Here is a 15,723-nt window from a genome sequence, read left to right on the forward strand (position 1 = left end):
ATTCCCATCCCTCCCTGCACACACAGCAGAGGTGGACTCAAAGGTCTTCCCAACACTGCGGGGCCCGTGGCGTCCTGAGCTGCTGTGGTGACACCTCTCACTGTGTCCCCACATTCTGGAATTTACGTCTCCTCCATCCTCTGAGCAAAACTCTGATGTGGCTTTTACAGAAAGTAACCCCAGGGATGCAAGAAAGACATTAAAACACTGGGAGATCTTAAATATCCCAGTGCTCTTGGGAGGGTCTGCACCAGGCAGGTCCACATGGAGCTGGACAAGGAGCACCCAACCAGGAGCACACAGACACACCAGGGATGTCCTGCAGCTGTAAATGCCATGGAAAAGTGGATCCACACCCCTCCCACCCCCCAGTCTCCTGTGGGAGAAGTGTCTCCAGGGAGCAAGGACATTCCTGCATGGAATCTCACTGCCATTTGCTTCCTCATGTTTTTGGCTTCTGCTGGAGCATCTGCTGCAGATCACTGCCAGGAATGGGATGCCAGACTAGGAAAATTATAATTTCTGTAGGGCAATAACTATATTCCTGTGGCATGCCAGGAGGCTGGGAGAAGAAATTTAAATTGCAGTCAAAAATCAAGCTCTGATTTTCTAACCTGAGTCATGACCTGATCTAAACAGGGGGGGTGATGATGTTGACTTCCCAATCCTATGGGAATTTGTGTTGCCAAATTAATTTCCAAATCAACTTAGTATTTAAAGTTACCTGTGAACATATGGGTATCTCAAAGCAACTGCACACTGGCTGGGAAACCTGGAGACAGTCGGGAAAAACCTTGACTACACTTCTTATTGAGGCATACAGTGTGATGAATGTTCTCAATCTTCTGTTGTGCTTCTATAAGCAAACAGAATTTAAATGATAATAATTTATTTCATCCTCTGTATTGTTTTTCCTTAAATATTGCAGGGATAGCTGTTAAATAACACATTAGAACTCTCTCCCTCACTGTCCCAGGGGCAGAGTTGTTCCTGGTTTCACCTGACCGTGAGCATATGAGGAATTCCACAGGATCCAGGATCCACAGGAATCTTCACTGACACAGGGAGAAAGGAGAATTGGGACAGGATGCAGACTTACCATCATGCAGGGTCAAAACTCAGCCACTGAGCTGGGATTCTGCAGGAATAAACACACCCTGTCCATCCCACAGCCCTGCCATTCCACTGGAAACACAGCAATAACACACCCATCTCCCAGTCTCTGGTGCTTCACTGCTGCTCTTTGGCTAATTAAATACAAAACACAACTTATCTATCACCTAAATAATCAATGAATGCAATTCCAATCAGCCATTTAACTACCACACAATCCTGGCTAAAACTGTCTGCAGTGACAATGACAATTGGTTGCCATCTCTTCTTGTGATCTCCTCCTCGAAGCTGGACACGACTGACAGGAGCTTTGGCAATGTTCAGAGGAGCTGAGTGAAAATAAGAATTTGCACACCAGGAGTGAGGATTTTTTTGTAGCTCACACTGCAATTATGTAAAATTAAAATGCAAAGTGGGCACTTGTGTATTTTTATTTTAAAAAAGGGATTAATGCACACTTCCACATTTCTGGGTGTGTTTTGAGCCAGCTGTATTTGGCGCTGCTGTTTTTGTGCTACTGCACATCCCGAGTTAGTGCTGTTTGCCATTTGGAAGTGTCCTCTGGAATTCTGGATCCCACTGGCACAAAAACTCGGTGTGGCTGAGGCAGAACATTGCTGGTGCCCAGCCTTGGCTCTTCACAGGATGCCTTGTGCCCAGTCAAACATCCTCCAAATTCTAAGGCTGTGGAACAGGAATTGAGTTCCCAAGGTTGGAATGTCTCTCCACACACTGAAATCCCACTCCTGACAGGTGTTTCTTTTCAAAGACATGTTGGACAGGGATTGGAGCAACCTGGTCCAGCGAAAGGTGTCCTTGCCTATGGCAGGGTTTGGAACTGGATCATCTTTAAGGTCCCTTCCAACCCAAACCATCCTGTGACTCCAGGATGATTCTACGATTCCTTGTCACAGCCTCAAGAATGTCCTCATCACCTTCAGGATCTAAAAAATTCCTGGGCAATGAGACTGTGTGGTCTCTCCTACAACCTGTAGAAAGTGGCAGTGATGATGTCTGTCCTTTGGAGCCCGTGTTGGGATCTCTGGAATGCCACACCAAAGCCATGGGGCTGAATTAACCGTACAACACAAATACCATTTAACTCCCAAGGGAAACAGACCTTCCTTTCTTCCCTTGCCTCTTCTGGTGCCAGCAGGAACCTGCTTTCAGCATCCTCTTATCCACACAGGTCAAATGATACCATGGGCAGCTCCAGGACTTCTGTGGTGGAAAAGAAAACTTGTACCCTGAGCATTTTATTAATTCCAAATTGACCCTGAAGATTTTTTTGTTTTCTCTTAAGCTTTTAAACCAAAATTGTGACTCTCCAAAATATATTCTAGCAAGAAGCTGGGGCAAGTCAGCTCAGATTTTTTGCAGAATTGGGTGTTTTACCTTTGAGTTGATCAAAGACTCCATCAGCACAGTCTGTGTTGTTATTTCCTGTAGTTTGATCCGTGCTCACAGAAAAATTTACATTTTATGTACATAGATCAACATATTTTCACTCTCTCATGCAGAAAGCAGAGGATTTATTGGAATTTGACAGAGATGAGTTTCTAGGGCTGCCTTTGGAGATTTCACTGAGTCCCTTTGGAGATCTGCAGACCTTTCTTCATTGGAGTTTGGCCTGACAATCCTGGGTGGTGAAATCCTGGAATGGGCTGTTCAGGGCAGGGAGGGAGTCCCCATCCCTGGAGGGATTTAAAAGCTCTGTGAATGTGGCACTTGGGAACACAGGTCAGTGGTGGCCTTGGCAGTGCTAGTTGGGCTCTATGGTTTTAAAGAGCTTTTCTAAACTAAATGATTCAATGATCTGCCCTGCTCCAAAAGATGTCCCACGTGGTGTTCCCTTAGGTAGAGGAATGAATATCCTTGAGTCTCTTCTTTTACTCTTTTCTCCCCAAACCTCTGAACAAGAAGACAGCAAAGCCAACGAGACCACGACAAGAGCGCCCCAGCACTGTCAGCTTCACCTTGGAACAGCCACCAGCATCCCTGATGGTTTCACAAGGAGCAACCCCCAGTCTGAGCTGTGCTGGAAGGGAGAGCAATAAATACCCATGTTGACATTTGCCCCTTTAATTCTGCATTAAAATGATAATCTCCAGTTCATCTCCATCACATGCTCCTTTTTCATCTCTCCCGTCTCCACGTCTCTTGGAAGAAGCACATAAGCCTGGATGTTGAAAGATCCTTAATGGTTCTTCTGAGGCTGAATCCCCTCCAGGACTTGATGTCAATAGAGAAAAAAGCTCAAATTTGCCTCACCTGCTTCTCAAGCACTGCCAGCCCTTTCCAGGATTAAGTCATTATAATCTCTTTAATCAGTCATGAAATAAAATGAACACAAGTGTGGCTTGCTGCCCAAAATAAAAATACTAAAGATCACATGAGGAAATGCTTTTGGACTTGTGAGTACAGGGGAGATTTTGCCTGATTTTCAAATGCAGCTGACTGATGTCTTTGCAGAGAGTTTTCTGATGTGGTTTTGGGGCTCTCGCTTTGCCATCAAGCTACTCCCCCTCATTAACAATTTTTGCCCATTTTAACCTGAACTTTCCACAGACTCCTGTAAACTTCCAGAGTATGCACAGAGCAAAAACTCTCTGAACTCCTAAAGGAATCAAACTGATGCAATTTATTTCCACAGAACCATGCAATATTCAATGATACACTGAATTCGTGTTTTTAACACTTTTTAAAGGACTAAAACCCTGGAAAGAATTAATTAGGCATGCTCTGAAGCCTGAGCACTTAACAGTTTTCCACTCAGTTGTAGAATTTTAAGACCACCAACACTGGATACTGGCAAAGATTATCAAAGGTATTCTGGGCTGAAATACAAACTAGTCAGAGGGCTTGGCTACTGAGGGACTGGAAAATACTTCATAAAAGCTTTAGCCAGGCTATTATATTTTGTAAAGAAATTTTAAGAAAAAATCCACAGCATCCAGAAGGTTAAATTTAGGGCAGAGTGACTCACTGGGAAAAAATGTCCTGCTGGGAATATCTGTCTTCTCTGAAGATCAAGTAGATTGTTCATGCAGCAGAGAGGTATTGATGGACCCAACACTCCAAGCGGGGCTGGAAGGGAATGATGGGCTGGGATCCACAAGGGATCCCACGTCTGAGCATGGGAATGTGGGGCTGGGCTGGAGCAGCCTCTGCATACCTGGAGCCAGCAACCTCTGGAAGTGCAAGAAGCTGGGAGATCCGGGCATGGGAACGTCCCTCGTGCTGAGATGAAAATGTCCCATTTCTAAAAAAATGCAAGGATTTTTTTTTAACCTTTTTTTCCACATCAGATAAAATTTCCATTCAATTTTCTGGCACTGTTCCAAGCACTTCTGTTGGCTACAACAGTATTGCAAAGAAATCTACCCCCACCAAAACAGCCACATTTAATAAGGCCCTTGATAACCCATAATGATATCAGAAAGAACTGATGGGAGTCTCAATTGGAAAAAGTTCCTTATTTAAGTGCCTGATGCCCAGAAAAAATATGCATGCTGTACAAAGATGACAAGGATGGATGCAAGACAAAGATGGTATCCAGGTATTTTGGATAAAAATAACACAGACCAGATGCAAAAGCATAAAACCAAAATAAAAGAGCCAAAAAAAACCAAACAAAATCCAAGCAAGAATTAAGTCAACCACAATTTCTATCCTTGATTAAAAACTCCTAGACAAGCAAATTGATTTAATTTCCTATTTGCTCTCCCACTATAGAATAAAAATTACTCACCTTAGTAAATCCTTCTATGACTATTTACTGTGTAGTATTTAAGGAGAAATTTAAACCACTGAGGACATAAAACTGCATGTGAACAAGGACATTCCCACCACAGAGAGCTGAGGACCTTCAGGTTCAGTATTTTTTTCTCTCCCTTGTATGCAAAGGCTTTCACCAATGAACAACAACACCAATTTTATTTCCTTGTTACAACTGTTTTCCTCACCCATGATCTTGGGATCACTGGCCAAGGGTTGAAGGAGCTGCTGGTCCAAGAGGATCAGCCTGGAATGATCCCGAGACACCCCTGAGTGTCCCCAGCTCCTGGTGATGTCACCAGCAGCATGTTGAAGATGCAAGGAGAGAATAAGTCAGAGATGATCCCATAACACAGCGAGTTTAATTGAAATAGAAATGCAGAACACTGCAACATATTCATAAATGTCTTAGATTGTATCATGTACCACAACATACTCGAAGATGGGCTGTTTTCTAAACCAAGTACAGCCAAACCCACATGGCTCCCATGCACATGGATTAAACTAGAAAACAAACCAAAATTGTAATCAATTAACAGAAGATGACAATGAGCCTATATTCAAATCAATGCATATGTACATATATGCATATACACATGTAAAACATATATCTATTGCTAAAATTTCAAATTTTCCTTTGCAATGAAGTGAATTTCCAGGATGGAGTGACCTTCAAGTCAACATGAACCTCCTCAGCTTATGTCAGGACACCATAAAGGGGTTTTTTCAGAAGAAAATGTGATCTTGGATCATTGCGAAGCAAATTCACACAAATTTGTGCCTTTAATTTAAAATGAAAGCCCGAATGTACCATGCAGGGGCCTCCTAAGGGAGTATTTCTGCACACAGGAGACTGGTTCTGCATGCCCAAAAATATCATGGGGAGGAGTCTGTGAATTCCTAGTTTCTTTTAATGCTGTTTCAAAAAGAGCCACTCGGTCAGATTAAACACTCTTAGATCAGAGGAAGGAGAAGAGAAAGAAAAATGTCAACACAAAACTAAAACTTGTCCTGTCAGGTTCAGTAAGGACAAGAATTCAAAGGCTTGAACTTACCTGGAGTTTCAAAGAAAATTACCCAAAGCTGGGGCTACCTGTCTTCCTCAGGTCCTATCTCCAGAGTTCACCTGCATCTGCTGTGCAAAGGGCTCACACCTTTCCTGGGAGAAGCAGCCAGGGTTTGGGTCACCCTCTTGGCACTTTCAAACCCCTCTAAACCCACAGCTCCCAGCTATGGCAGCACAGATCATCCCAAAATATCTTTACAGGATTAATATGACCAACCAACCACATCAGAAACATTTCCCTTCTATTTAAGGGCTGTCACCCTCATCTCCTGCTATCACCACTGGGTTTGGAGCCTCCTCATTTTAACTTTGAGGTGAATCATTCCTTACATATATTTTCAAAACCCAGTTAGAACATATTTATCCCGTTTAACTCAGCTGTAATAATTTTTCAGTAGCAGAATTGTGGCTGGGTGTGGGACAATCCCTCAGGTAAGACACAGCCCCTTATTTAACTATGTCATTTGACTTTGGGCTTCATGAGATTAATGTTTATAGCTAGGATCCACCAGTTCCTGAGGAGAAGAAGAAATCTGTTGCTGTTTCTGCTCTTTCCTCTATCTTCTAATAAAACCTTCTTTGAGATTATCAAATTTTTCCCAACCTATAATCCAAATGCTCCCTGCTGTTTAGCCTATCCCTGAAAACTAATGAGAAGATCCCATATCTCACCTTATTTAAACATCCTTCCTTGCAGTTGGAGGCAGTTTCAGCAATTTTCCCAGACTGAAGAGGTTAAGTTTTCCTATAAATTCCTTAGAAATGTGCCCTCAGCCATTCCCTGGCATTGCTGATGCTCAGCTGGGCATCTTTTCCCTCAGTTCCCACTGAAAACCCAACACTGGGCAATAAGAGTGACTTTCCATGCAAACCACTCTGGGTATTCCACCCTGTCCCCTCTGTCCTTTCCAACGTGGATCTTATTTACATTATCTACATGTCCAGCAGCTCTCCCTGCAGGAGTCAGACCCCTCCTGGGGAGCCAGAGCATCCCTTGTGTTTGTACATCTCCAGAGACAGCTCCTTCCTCCCGCCCCAGGTCTGGCCGCTGGGCTGGGCCGGTGGGATGGCACACACGGACTTGGATCGGTTCTCCTTCACCTCACGAACCTTCTCCGTGTTCCCCACTGTGGGAAGAGAAAAACCACAGAAACACCATGAGAAACACCACGAGAAACACCCTTCTTTGTGGTTCAGCAGGAACACTGAGGCGGCCATGTGTTCTTTGGGGATGAGCTGTTCCCCTCCACTTCCCAATTATAAAACAGGAGACAAAGATCAGTGTTTCCATGGAAGAAAAAGCCAAAAAAGGTAATTTAAACCCATGTTTACACTTCAAAATACATCAGGTATTTGGATCAATATCATAATTCTTTTGTCAGTCCACATCTGCAGCTTTGCGGAACAAAAATTCACATTGGTGGCTTCCTTAAACCAGCTCTGGAAAACACAGGTGTACTGCTGGAGTACCTGGAATGTCCTGTTGTTGTATGATGGGATTACAATCTCCTTTTGTTCTGACACCACTGTATCTCAGGGGCCATGGTGCTCACGTTTTCCTTGGGTGGAAAAGAAAATTTACCCAGAAATAATGTTTTTTATCACTTTTCTCTGCTTATAGTAATGGTATACTTCAGGAAGAACGTTCCTGAAGTATTCCTGGTAAACTGTACATCCCAGGTTGAGTGAGGCAACCTGACCTAGTTGGAGATGTTCCTGCTTGCGGCAGAGGGGTTGGATTAGACGGCTTTGAAAGAGCCCAAACCATTCACTCCAACCTCAGGTGAGCTGAGAGGGGGCACCAGGGCTGGGAAGGCTTTCAGCTCTTCTTGCTCACCCATGAGGCTCATTTAAGGAGCCCCACTTTGTCCCACAACCTCCCTGTCACCTGCTGGGCCATGCCAGGGGGATGAGGGTGGGCAGGAGAGGGGGACGACCCCCAGCTCCCCAACTTACCCGTGAAGGAGCGGCAGAGCCTGACCTGCGGGGTGGCCTCGCCCTGCGCCGAGCACGAGTCCTCCTTCTGGGACTGAGGGAGAGAAGGGCTTTAGTGCCTTGTGAAATCTCTTCACTCCTGCCTCCTAAACCAATCGGCTGCAATCCCTAAGGATTCCACTCCCTTTCGTTTCACTTTTGCCATGTAAAAATAAACAACAAAAATAAAAGAAGGGTTGCTAAAAATAGGCTGAAGAGATGGCAGGAAGTATTTGCAGACGCTGATTTACTACAACAGAGAATCATGGAATGGCCTGGATTGGAAGGGACTTTAGAGATCATCCCATTCCAATCCCTCTGCTGTGGGTGGGGACACCTCTCACAGGACCAACTTGCTCCATCCAAACTGGCCTAAAATCCTTCCAGGAATGGGGCATTCACAGCTTCTCTGAATAGCACTGCGAGCTTTTTATGGAGCATCAACAATTTAGAAATAAAACTGAGCCAGTGTCAGAGGCTTAAAGAATTAAAATTGCACAATACAGCAATTATGTTTTGAGTTCTGGAAGAGGTCTGAGCTCCCCAGGAATGGTTCAGCAGAGAGGATGGGAAGGAGCAGCCCTGGAGCTGGGAGAATGGGGTGGGGAGTGCAGAAGGCAAAGAGTCCCCAGGATATGGATGTTTCTCACCTTGGCTGTTCCCCACATTGGCTGCAGGCCAAGGAAGCAGGTAACGAGCTGGCACTAACGAGCTCCCTGTCCTTTCACTCCAGTGCTAATCTCCACCCTCCAGGACAAAAAAATGGGAATGAAAAAAATAAAAATCAGGTAGCACAATGCTGCCTGGATTGTTCGGTGCCTCTGTAAACTGGGAATAAGTCTCTCACGCAGCTGTGATTTGGCACCTCTGTCCAGAAGCCCAGACTGCCAAAATAACTCTGGACACCTCCCAGCCTGGTTTTCTGTTTTGTTTCAGTTGGTTCTCCTCCCTCCCCTAACGAGGACCGCTGCCCTCCATCCCTTGTTCTCACTTTTATTGACCATTTTAATAACAATGCCTCCCCGGCTCGGGCAGCAGTGCCTGGCTCCCTGGAAAGCCATTCCCAGGGGCACTGAAGGATTCTCAGAGCATGCTCCATGAAAGGGCTCTGACATAATTACCAAAGGCACCGTGTCATTTACGCACATGGCTCACAGGCAGCTCCAAATAAGCTCCTTCTGGGGGAGTGCACTCCTGTTTTGGCAGGAGAAAAGAGGACCAAGTTGCCTGGCTACAGGTGCAAGGATTTTCTGGGTGCTCCGTGGTAAATAAAAGCTGTCCTGGATCTCAGAATCTGCCCTGCCAGCTCAGGCTGGGCTGGATCCCTGCCTAAAATAAGGCAAGCCCCAAAAGCAGCTGGTGCTGGAAGCCAGCAGTGATGCACAGCTCCAGGAAGCAGCAGCCTGCTGCAGGAATTTTGTCCTTAGGCGGAGGAAGGCAAACTTTCTGCTGGAAATAGATAGTCTTGGAGTTAATCCCCTGGGCTGTGGTTCAGAGCTGAAGTCACCTCGTTCTCCTGCCAAGGTCCTTCTGCCCGGTGTAAATCATTTAACCTGCTCTGGAAAAAGGAAGATTGTTCTTTTCTTGCAGCTTTTCCCTGTTTGCTCTCCGAACTCTCCTTGGAGGAGGTTCCAAGATCCCCGTCTCCATGCTCTGAAAGAACCTGAAGTGCAGGAGTCCCCTAAGGCACCTAAAGCCACCCAAAGCCACCCAGGAGAGGTGACTCAGAGCCACAGAACGGTCTGGGGTGGAAAGGACTTCAAAGATCATCCCTGTCCAATGCCAGCCCGTCCTTGCTGGAGCCTGGAGCTGGCCACAGACCTGTGTCCATCCCGGGGAGGGCACTGCCTTCTCCTCGGGGGAGATGGATTGTCCAGCAGCCAAGATGAACTTGGCTCCTTCCCAGCCTGGGGAAGCCACCAACCCAAACGAGGATGTCCTCCCACACATCCCTGATTGTGTTTGGGAGGAAAAGACCAACCAGCCCCTAATAAAATATGAGTTTCACTAAGCTACAACAACTTCATATTTAACAGCAAAGCTCTCAGCAGCTTCACTAAAAAAGACAAAACACCCATCAAACAGAAAAAACAGGGTTTCTACTGAACCAAAGGGATTTTTTAATTATTCTCTCGGCTCCTAACGCTCAAGGTAACACCAAGGCTTTTTTTCCAAGACTGGCAGTGGAATTGCTGGAGTTTCACCAGCACCACAGGGGTTCCAGTGGCCCTTTGCTGGAAGTTTATTTCCTGTCCCTGGATTGCCAGTTGGGGTTGCAAATACAGTTGTAATGCTTCCATCTCGTGGTGAGATGTAGAATAGAAAAACGTGGGTCACAACAGCATCCAGGTTTTTCTTGCTGATTCAAAACCTAGAAGGCCAAACCCTTCCCTGTGGGACTACAAAAGATGGAGTATCTGACAATCAGAAAAATCTCTAACACTATTGACATTTTTCATTAATAGCTCTTTTTAATCAGGAAAATACCATTTTCTTTTCAATTTGGCATGGAAGAAACATGAGTAGCTGCTTTTTTCCCAAAAACTGGTAAGTATTGAGCTGCTTATAATAAGCTAAAATCTACTTTTTAGCACAGTGTTCCTTCTTTCTGCTGACAAATTCTGCAATCTGTCCTCCTACAGCATGAAGTAACAGCATTCACCCACCCTCCTTAATATTATATAAGATTATATATATATAAAATTAATATGGTGTTAATAGTTCGGGGCTCTGTTAGAGCATTATCCCATCACTTTGGGGCATCATTTGATTTCTATTCACAGTAAATGAGGAAATTTTAAGTAAAATCTTAAAAATTAGCAGAAAAGCTGCTGGTGACACAAAACAGGCCTGGCTTGTCTTTTGGGCACTGAGGGATGGTTCTTGGTCAAAGCCACTCTTACAGGTGTCACTGGGATCAGCTCCCAGTATTTACTATCATCTCCCAGGTTGGACAGCACATCCTGATCTTGTGGAAGGTGTCTCTGCCCATGACAGAGGCTTGGAACTGGGTGATCTTTAAGGTCCCTTCCAACCCAAACTATTCTGGGATTTACATCTGCTTCCCTTGGCCTGGCACAAAGCCAAGGTGGCTGCAGTGAAGGGGTGTGAGCAGTACCAATAAGTGGCTCCAATGACACAACAGTCAGTATTCAGCATCAAATTGGAATTTTCCAAAATGCACAGGGCATTTCCCACCCTCAGAGGGCATTTTTCATCACCCACAAGTCAGTACAGACACAGAGTAAATCCTACTGCTTTTGCAATTCCCCAAAAACCATTCTGCTCCCCCAAAGCCCAGCTGCAAGCACTCAAAGGAACAGGAGAAACAGCTTTCCCAAAGCTCCTGAATTTCCCACCAAATGCAGTGGAGAAGGGGAAAGCAGGAGCACAAGGGTTAACAATCAAATATCCTTAAAGTAGAGAACGTCGTGCTCAAAATCAGCCGGAGTTTGATGTTGCTCTTTTGAAGTTTAATTATACCAAATGTTCTACAGGAACATGCCATGTTCTTGCCTATCTGTTCTGAATTGTAAGCACCAATCAGCATGTAAATGATCAAATTAAATCTTTTAAGTTGTTTGCAAGAGCCAGAACACCTTTCTGGGAAGGAAGGGCTGAGCACCAGCGGTGTTTGGTGCGGTGCTGCTGCTGTGGGCTCCTCCATGATTGGCACTTCCACAAGGAAATTGGAGTGGAAAAAAGTCCACAGCACTCCCAAGTTCTTGTGCTGTCATGGAAAATTACTATCTAAATAGGGAAGGGAAATTTATTTCTTTCTAAAAGGTCATTTTGTTCTCATCAGTGATGGAGCTTGGCTGCTTAGATTAGGGATCACAGCTCACACTTGGACAGTGCTCCAGCTCAAGCCATCAAAACCTAAAATTTGGAGAACTGAGTGAAATTTAGGGATAGCTCAGCAATTACTGCAAGCACCAACCCTGCCAGAGCTCAAAGAGTGTTTGGACAACACTTTCAGGCACGGGGTGGGATTCTTGAGGCTGTCCTGTGCAGGGACACGAGTTGGCTCAGAGATCCTCATGGATCCCTTCCAATTCTGCATGTTCTGTGATTCTGCACTATTGCTGACCTGGGCATTTGGGAGCAAAATATGACAAGGGTTAAATGCTTTTGCTCTAAAGAGTTACAGAGGTTGGGAGGAACTGAAAAAGCCAAGTCTGCTCCTCATGCCTCATTCCTGGAAACCTTTCTTTTCCATAGCTAAATGTTGGCCCAGCTTCTCTCACCAAAGAGCAAAAGTCTTCACCAGGCACAGACATTGCATTAACCCTGTTTCTCCTCTGATTCGGAATGTAAACCAACACAAAGCTATCCAAACAGTAAACTCGAAATTTTTTTTGTTTCTCACAGGCATCTGGTAAGCAAAATTCCCTCTATTTTACTTCTTTCAAGCCTGCCCAGAACGAGATGTGTTTTAAAACAAAGAACTTGCTCCCAGAATCATCATAAGAAAGATTACAAAAATGCTTCTGTCCTTTCAAAAGAGTTGGAAGGAAAAAAACACTGAGCAGTTTCAAATATTTACACTCTGGATCACTGACAATGGGGGGAGACAAATTCCTGTCTTCGATGAAATCTCCCAGAAAAGAAAACATGGGAAAGCCAGACCTCAGGATCTGCAGAGCGAAGCCCAGTCAGTGACATTTGCTCAGTAAAGAACTTTCCCAGCACGGCTGGAAGTCTCTGCTCACAAAGCACTGAACGGGGCTGTGCTCAGGATGGCTCCTTGCTTTGCCAGGAGCTGGGCTGGGGACTTTTTCCCTTGGTATTTTTCCTATTCATTGTAATGCGATTTGGGACTGAGACCTTTTTTTTAAGTTAAAATAACAAGATTTGTCTTTTGAAGGAAACACCATCAGCAATAACAAGGTTGTGAAAGCAACCTGTGCCTGGTCCTGCTGGCCAGTTCTCCCTCTCACCTCCTTCCTGGAGCTGCAGGTGTCGCTCCCGGCCATCTCCACCAGCAGGTTCGTGTGCCGCAGGATCAGGATCTCCTTGGCCCGCTCCGTGGGCTCGCTGTCCCCGGGCAGGGTGTGCCTGTTGTACGCCGGGCCCTGCAGGGAGACACGGGGGCTGCAGGACACGGGAGCATCCCTGCCCTCCTCTGGGATCCTCCTCCTGCAGCCATCCCGCCCAGCCATGGGCAGAGCTGGTGTAGGAGAGGTGGGGATGGAAAGAGCCATGGAAGGGAGATGGCACTCCAAACTCTGGGTTTTTTATGTGAAGTCACCCAAGAAATCACTGAATGGCAAGACCGAGTCACACCTGGCATCCAGGTGACAGAATGAGTGCGGTGACTCTGCTCAAGGTGCCTTCACACCTTCCCACAGAAATCATGCAGACAATAGGAACCATAAATCCTCCTTCAAAAGCCACCACCCAGCCACGCTGAAATCTCCCACTAACACCAGTGGGAGCTGGGATAATGCTCCCTCTACAAGGGGTTAGGCTGGATTAATGCAGGACTAAGCTCAAACTGGAGCTGTACCTTCATCTTCATCCCTCCACCATGTCCACAGCTTTCTTCCCAGCCTTATCCCATTGTTTCCCTCAGCTCAGCAAAGGGACAGGAGGGGGAGGCTGATCCCTTTGTGCTGAGCTGCCCACACCAGCCCCACCCCTAAGGACTCCGTATTTTGTGTGCAATCCATAAAACAAAGGCTTAGGTGGATTTTAAGGATAAGTCTCCCTATAAACAGCAATTCCAGGTGCTGTGTGAAACCCCAGACGTGATCCATGACTCTGTAAACAGCAAGTGGGGTTTATGCCCTTTAACCACCTGGTACCAGTTCCATGGCAAAACTGCTGGGTGGATTTAAAAGCTCTGCAGATTAATTCCTACTCACAACTCTCGTCCATGGGGGAAAAATGTACCATGTGGGTAACCCCATCTCTGCTTTGCCCTAGAGATGCTGCTGGATCTGCTAACCAGTGCTTGAAGTTCCACGTGATCCTCCTTTCTCCTTTTCCCTGCCGGGTACCGATGCTGAAAATATTCCATGAAATTATAGGCTGACTGGGTGAACCTTTCAAAAGCTGTCAGGCAGCAAACAGAAATGTGCCACTGACTTGGAAACTGGATCTGGCTCCACACAGCCAACTATTCTCTCCTCACAAAGAGACATCCTGAGTAATTATGGAAATATTCATAACATCTGCTCAGGCTGTTCGGATAACCGAGGAAATTTGTGTTATTGGACACTTAAAATATGGATGGAGGGAAAAGTTGTACCGTCCTCCTGATCCGGTACAGGTTCCTCGCCAATATTTCCTGCATGTTGTCCAGGACATCAGGATTTGGAGTGTCCTCCAATTTTTGGTCTGTTATGACAGTCCTGTCGCTGCTGCTGCAAAGAAAAGAAGAACACCTTATTTTGGAAGATGCACAAGAAATGCATCCCTAAATCTCAGTGCCCCTTTGGGATCCCACCACAGCCAACACGGCCAACAGCTCATCTCTGCAGATGGAGCTCGCAGCAAAGCAGGAATTTAGCATTTGCATCAGAGCTGGGCTGTCCATATGCTCCCTGGTGGATAAAAGAGACATGGGGAGCTGTGGCAGAGCAGAACCATCTGTGAGGTCTGAAGTGGCCATTCAGAACATTTAGCAGTGCAAACCCATCCAAAAATTGGGCAGGAGCCTCTTCCTCAGAGCACCATTTCCCTGTGACTCGTGGGCATACAGGTGACCCTCCACGTGCCACCATCAGTGCTGGCTGGTGCTCATCTACCCCATCATTTTTAGCCCCAGCTGCTGAGCTGGAGCCGGTGTTTGCTCACAGGAAGGAGGGGTGGGCCAGGCCGTGGCCCAGCTGCCCAGCCTGGGCCAGCTCGATGGCGTGTTTGCGCTCCAGCTTCTCATAGAGCAGCACGATGCTGGACTTGGGCTGGTCGTACTCCCTGAGCAGGATCTTCTGCAGGTATTTGCTGTTGAAATATTCCAGTCTGTTGGAGAACAAAATGAGATGGGTTTAGCCTCTCCCCTGACTCCCCAGCACCAACAGACCTGAGCAAGGCAGCAGGGTCATAGCCCACCACTGCCCCATATTCCATTAAATTCCATTATATCCCATTAACTCCTCCTCAGAAATCGATGGTCCAAGAGGTCAGTCCCTAATTATTTCCGCATTACAGTACATGAGTCAAAATATTAAAACTTCACTAATTACAATAAAAACTCCCCAAAAGTGCCAGATATATAAGGAACTCTTCTAGAAGTGCTGCATCTGCACTAGCCACAGATTTCAACACTTCCAGATTCCCTCCTGAGCCATTTCCTCTTCTTTTCTGCTCAAATCGTTGAATAATTTAGGTTGGAAAAGACCTCTGAGATCATCAATCTCTCTAAGATCTGCTCACAAGGAGCAGGATGCTCCTCAGCAGCAGTGTCTCCCATACCCTCTAGTGGCACTTCCAAGCATGGGCATTCCTAAAAAATCTCTACCAGCTGCATCTGTGTCTGGACCACCAAGGAATTAAACCTGGTAGATAGTCTTTTTTGTATACTTTATGGTATTTGTATTTTTTTTTAACCCTGATGCAATTTTTCAAATTTTAAAATGTACAAACTCCCAGAATTTAATGAAAATTGAAAACTTTGCTACAGAAATTTGTAAGATCCTCTGTTATTTTAGCCCACAACAAGCAGTGCTGCAAACTCAGCTCTTTCATGTTAACTGTGCACAGCCTGGGACAAGCTGTGTGTCATGGCCGTGGCACTTCCAGCAGATTTCTTTGGGCCAGAAGGGACAAACACAATAGGAGAGGAGAAA

The 15,723-nt window shown here is 45.7% G+C and overlaps 1 protein-coding gene across 1 annotated transcript in view; it reads right to left on the reverse strand.

Annotated features, from left to right (window-relative positions):
• Positions 1-15,723, reverse strand: part of LOC100222639 (sodium/hydrogen exchanger 2-like) — a 36,394-nt gene that overhangs the window by 5,072 nt on the left and 15,599 nt on the right. The window contains exons 8-12 of the mRNA XM_072929333.1: positions 14,768-14,896; positions 14,184-14,319; positions 12,871-13,005; positions 7,913-7,985; positions 5,946-7,083 (exon numbers count right to left, since the gene is read on the reverse strand). Coding sequence (XP_072785434.1) covers positions 6,920-7,083; positions 7,913-7,985; positions 12,871-13,005; positions 14,184-14,319; positions 14,768-14,896 — 637 coding nt within the window. The 3' untranslated portion in view covers positions 5,946-6,919. The remainder of the gene's footprint in view (positions 1-5,945; positions 7,084-7,912; positions 7,986-12,870; positions 13,006-14,183; positions 14,320-14,767; positions 14,897-15,723) is intronic.

Source organism: Taeniopygia guttata, chromosome 4A (genome assembly GCF_048771995.1).
Source record: "Taeniopygia guttata chromosome 4A, bTaeGut7.mat, whole genome shotgun sequence".
Lineage (NCBI taxonomy): Eukaryota > Metazoa > Chordata > Aves > Passeriformes > Estrildidae > Taeniopygia > Taeniopygia guttata.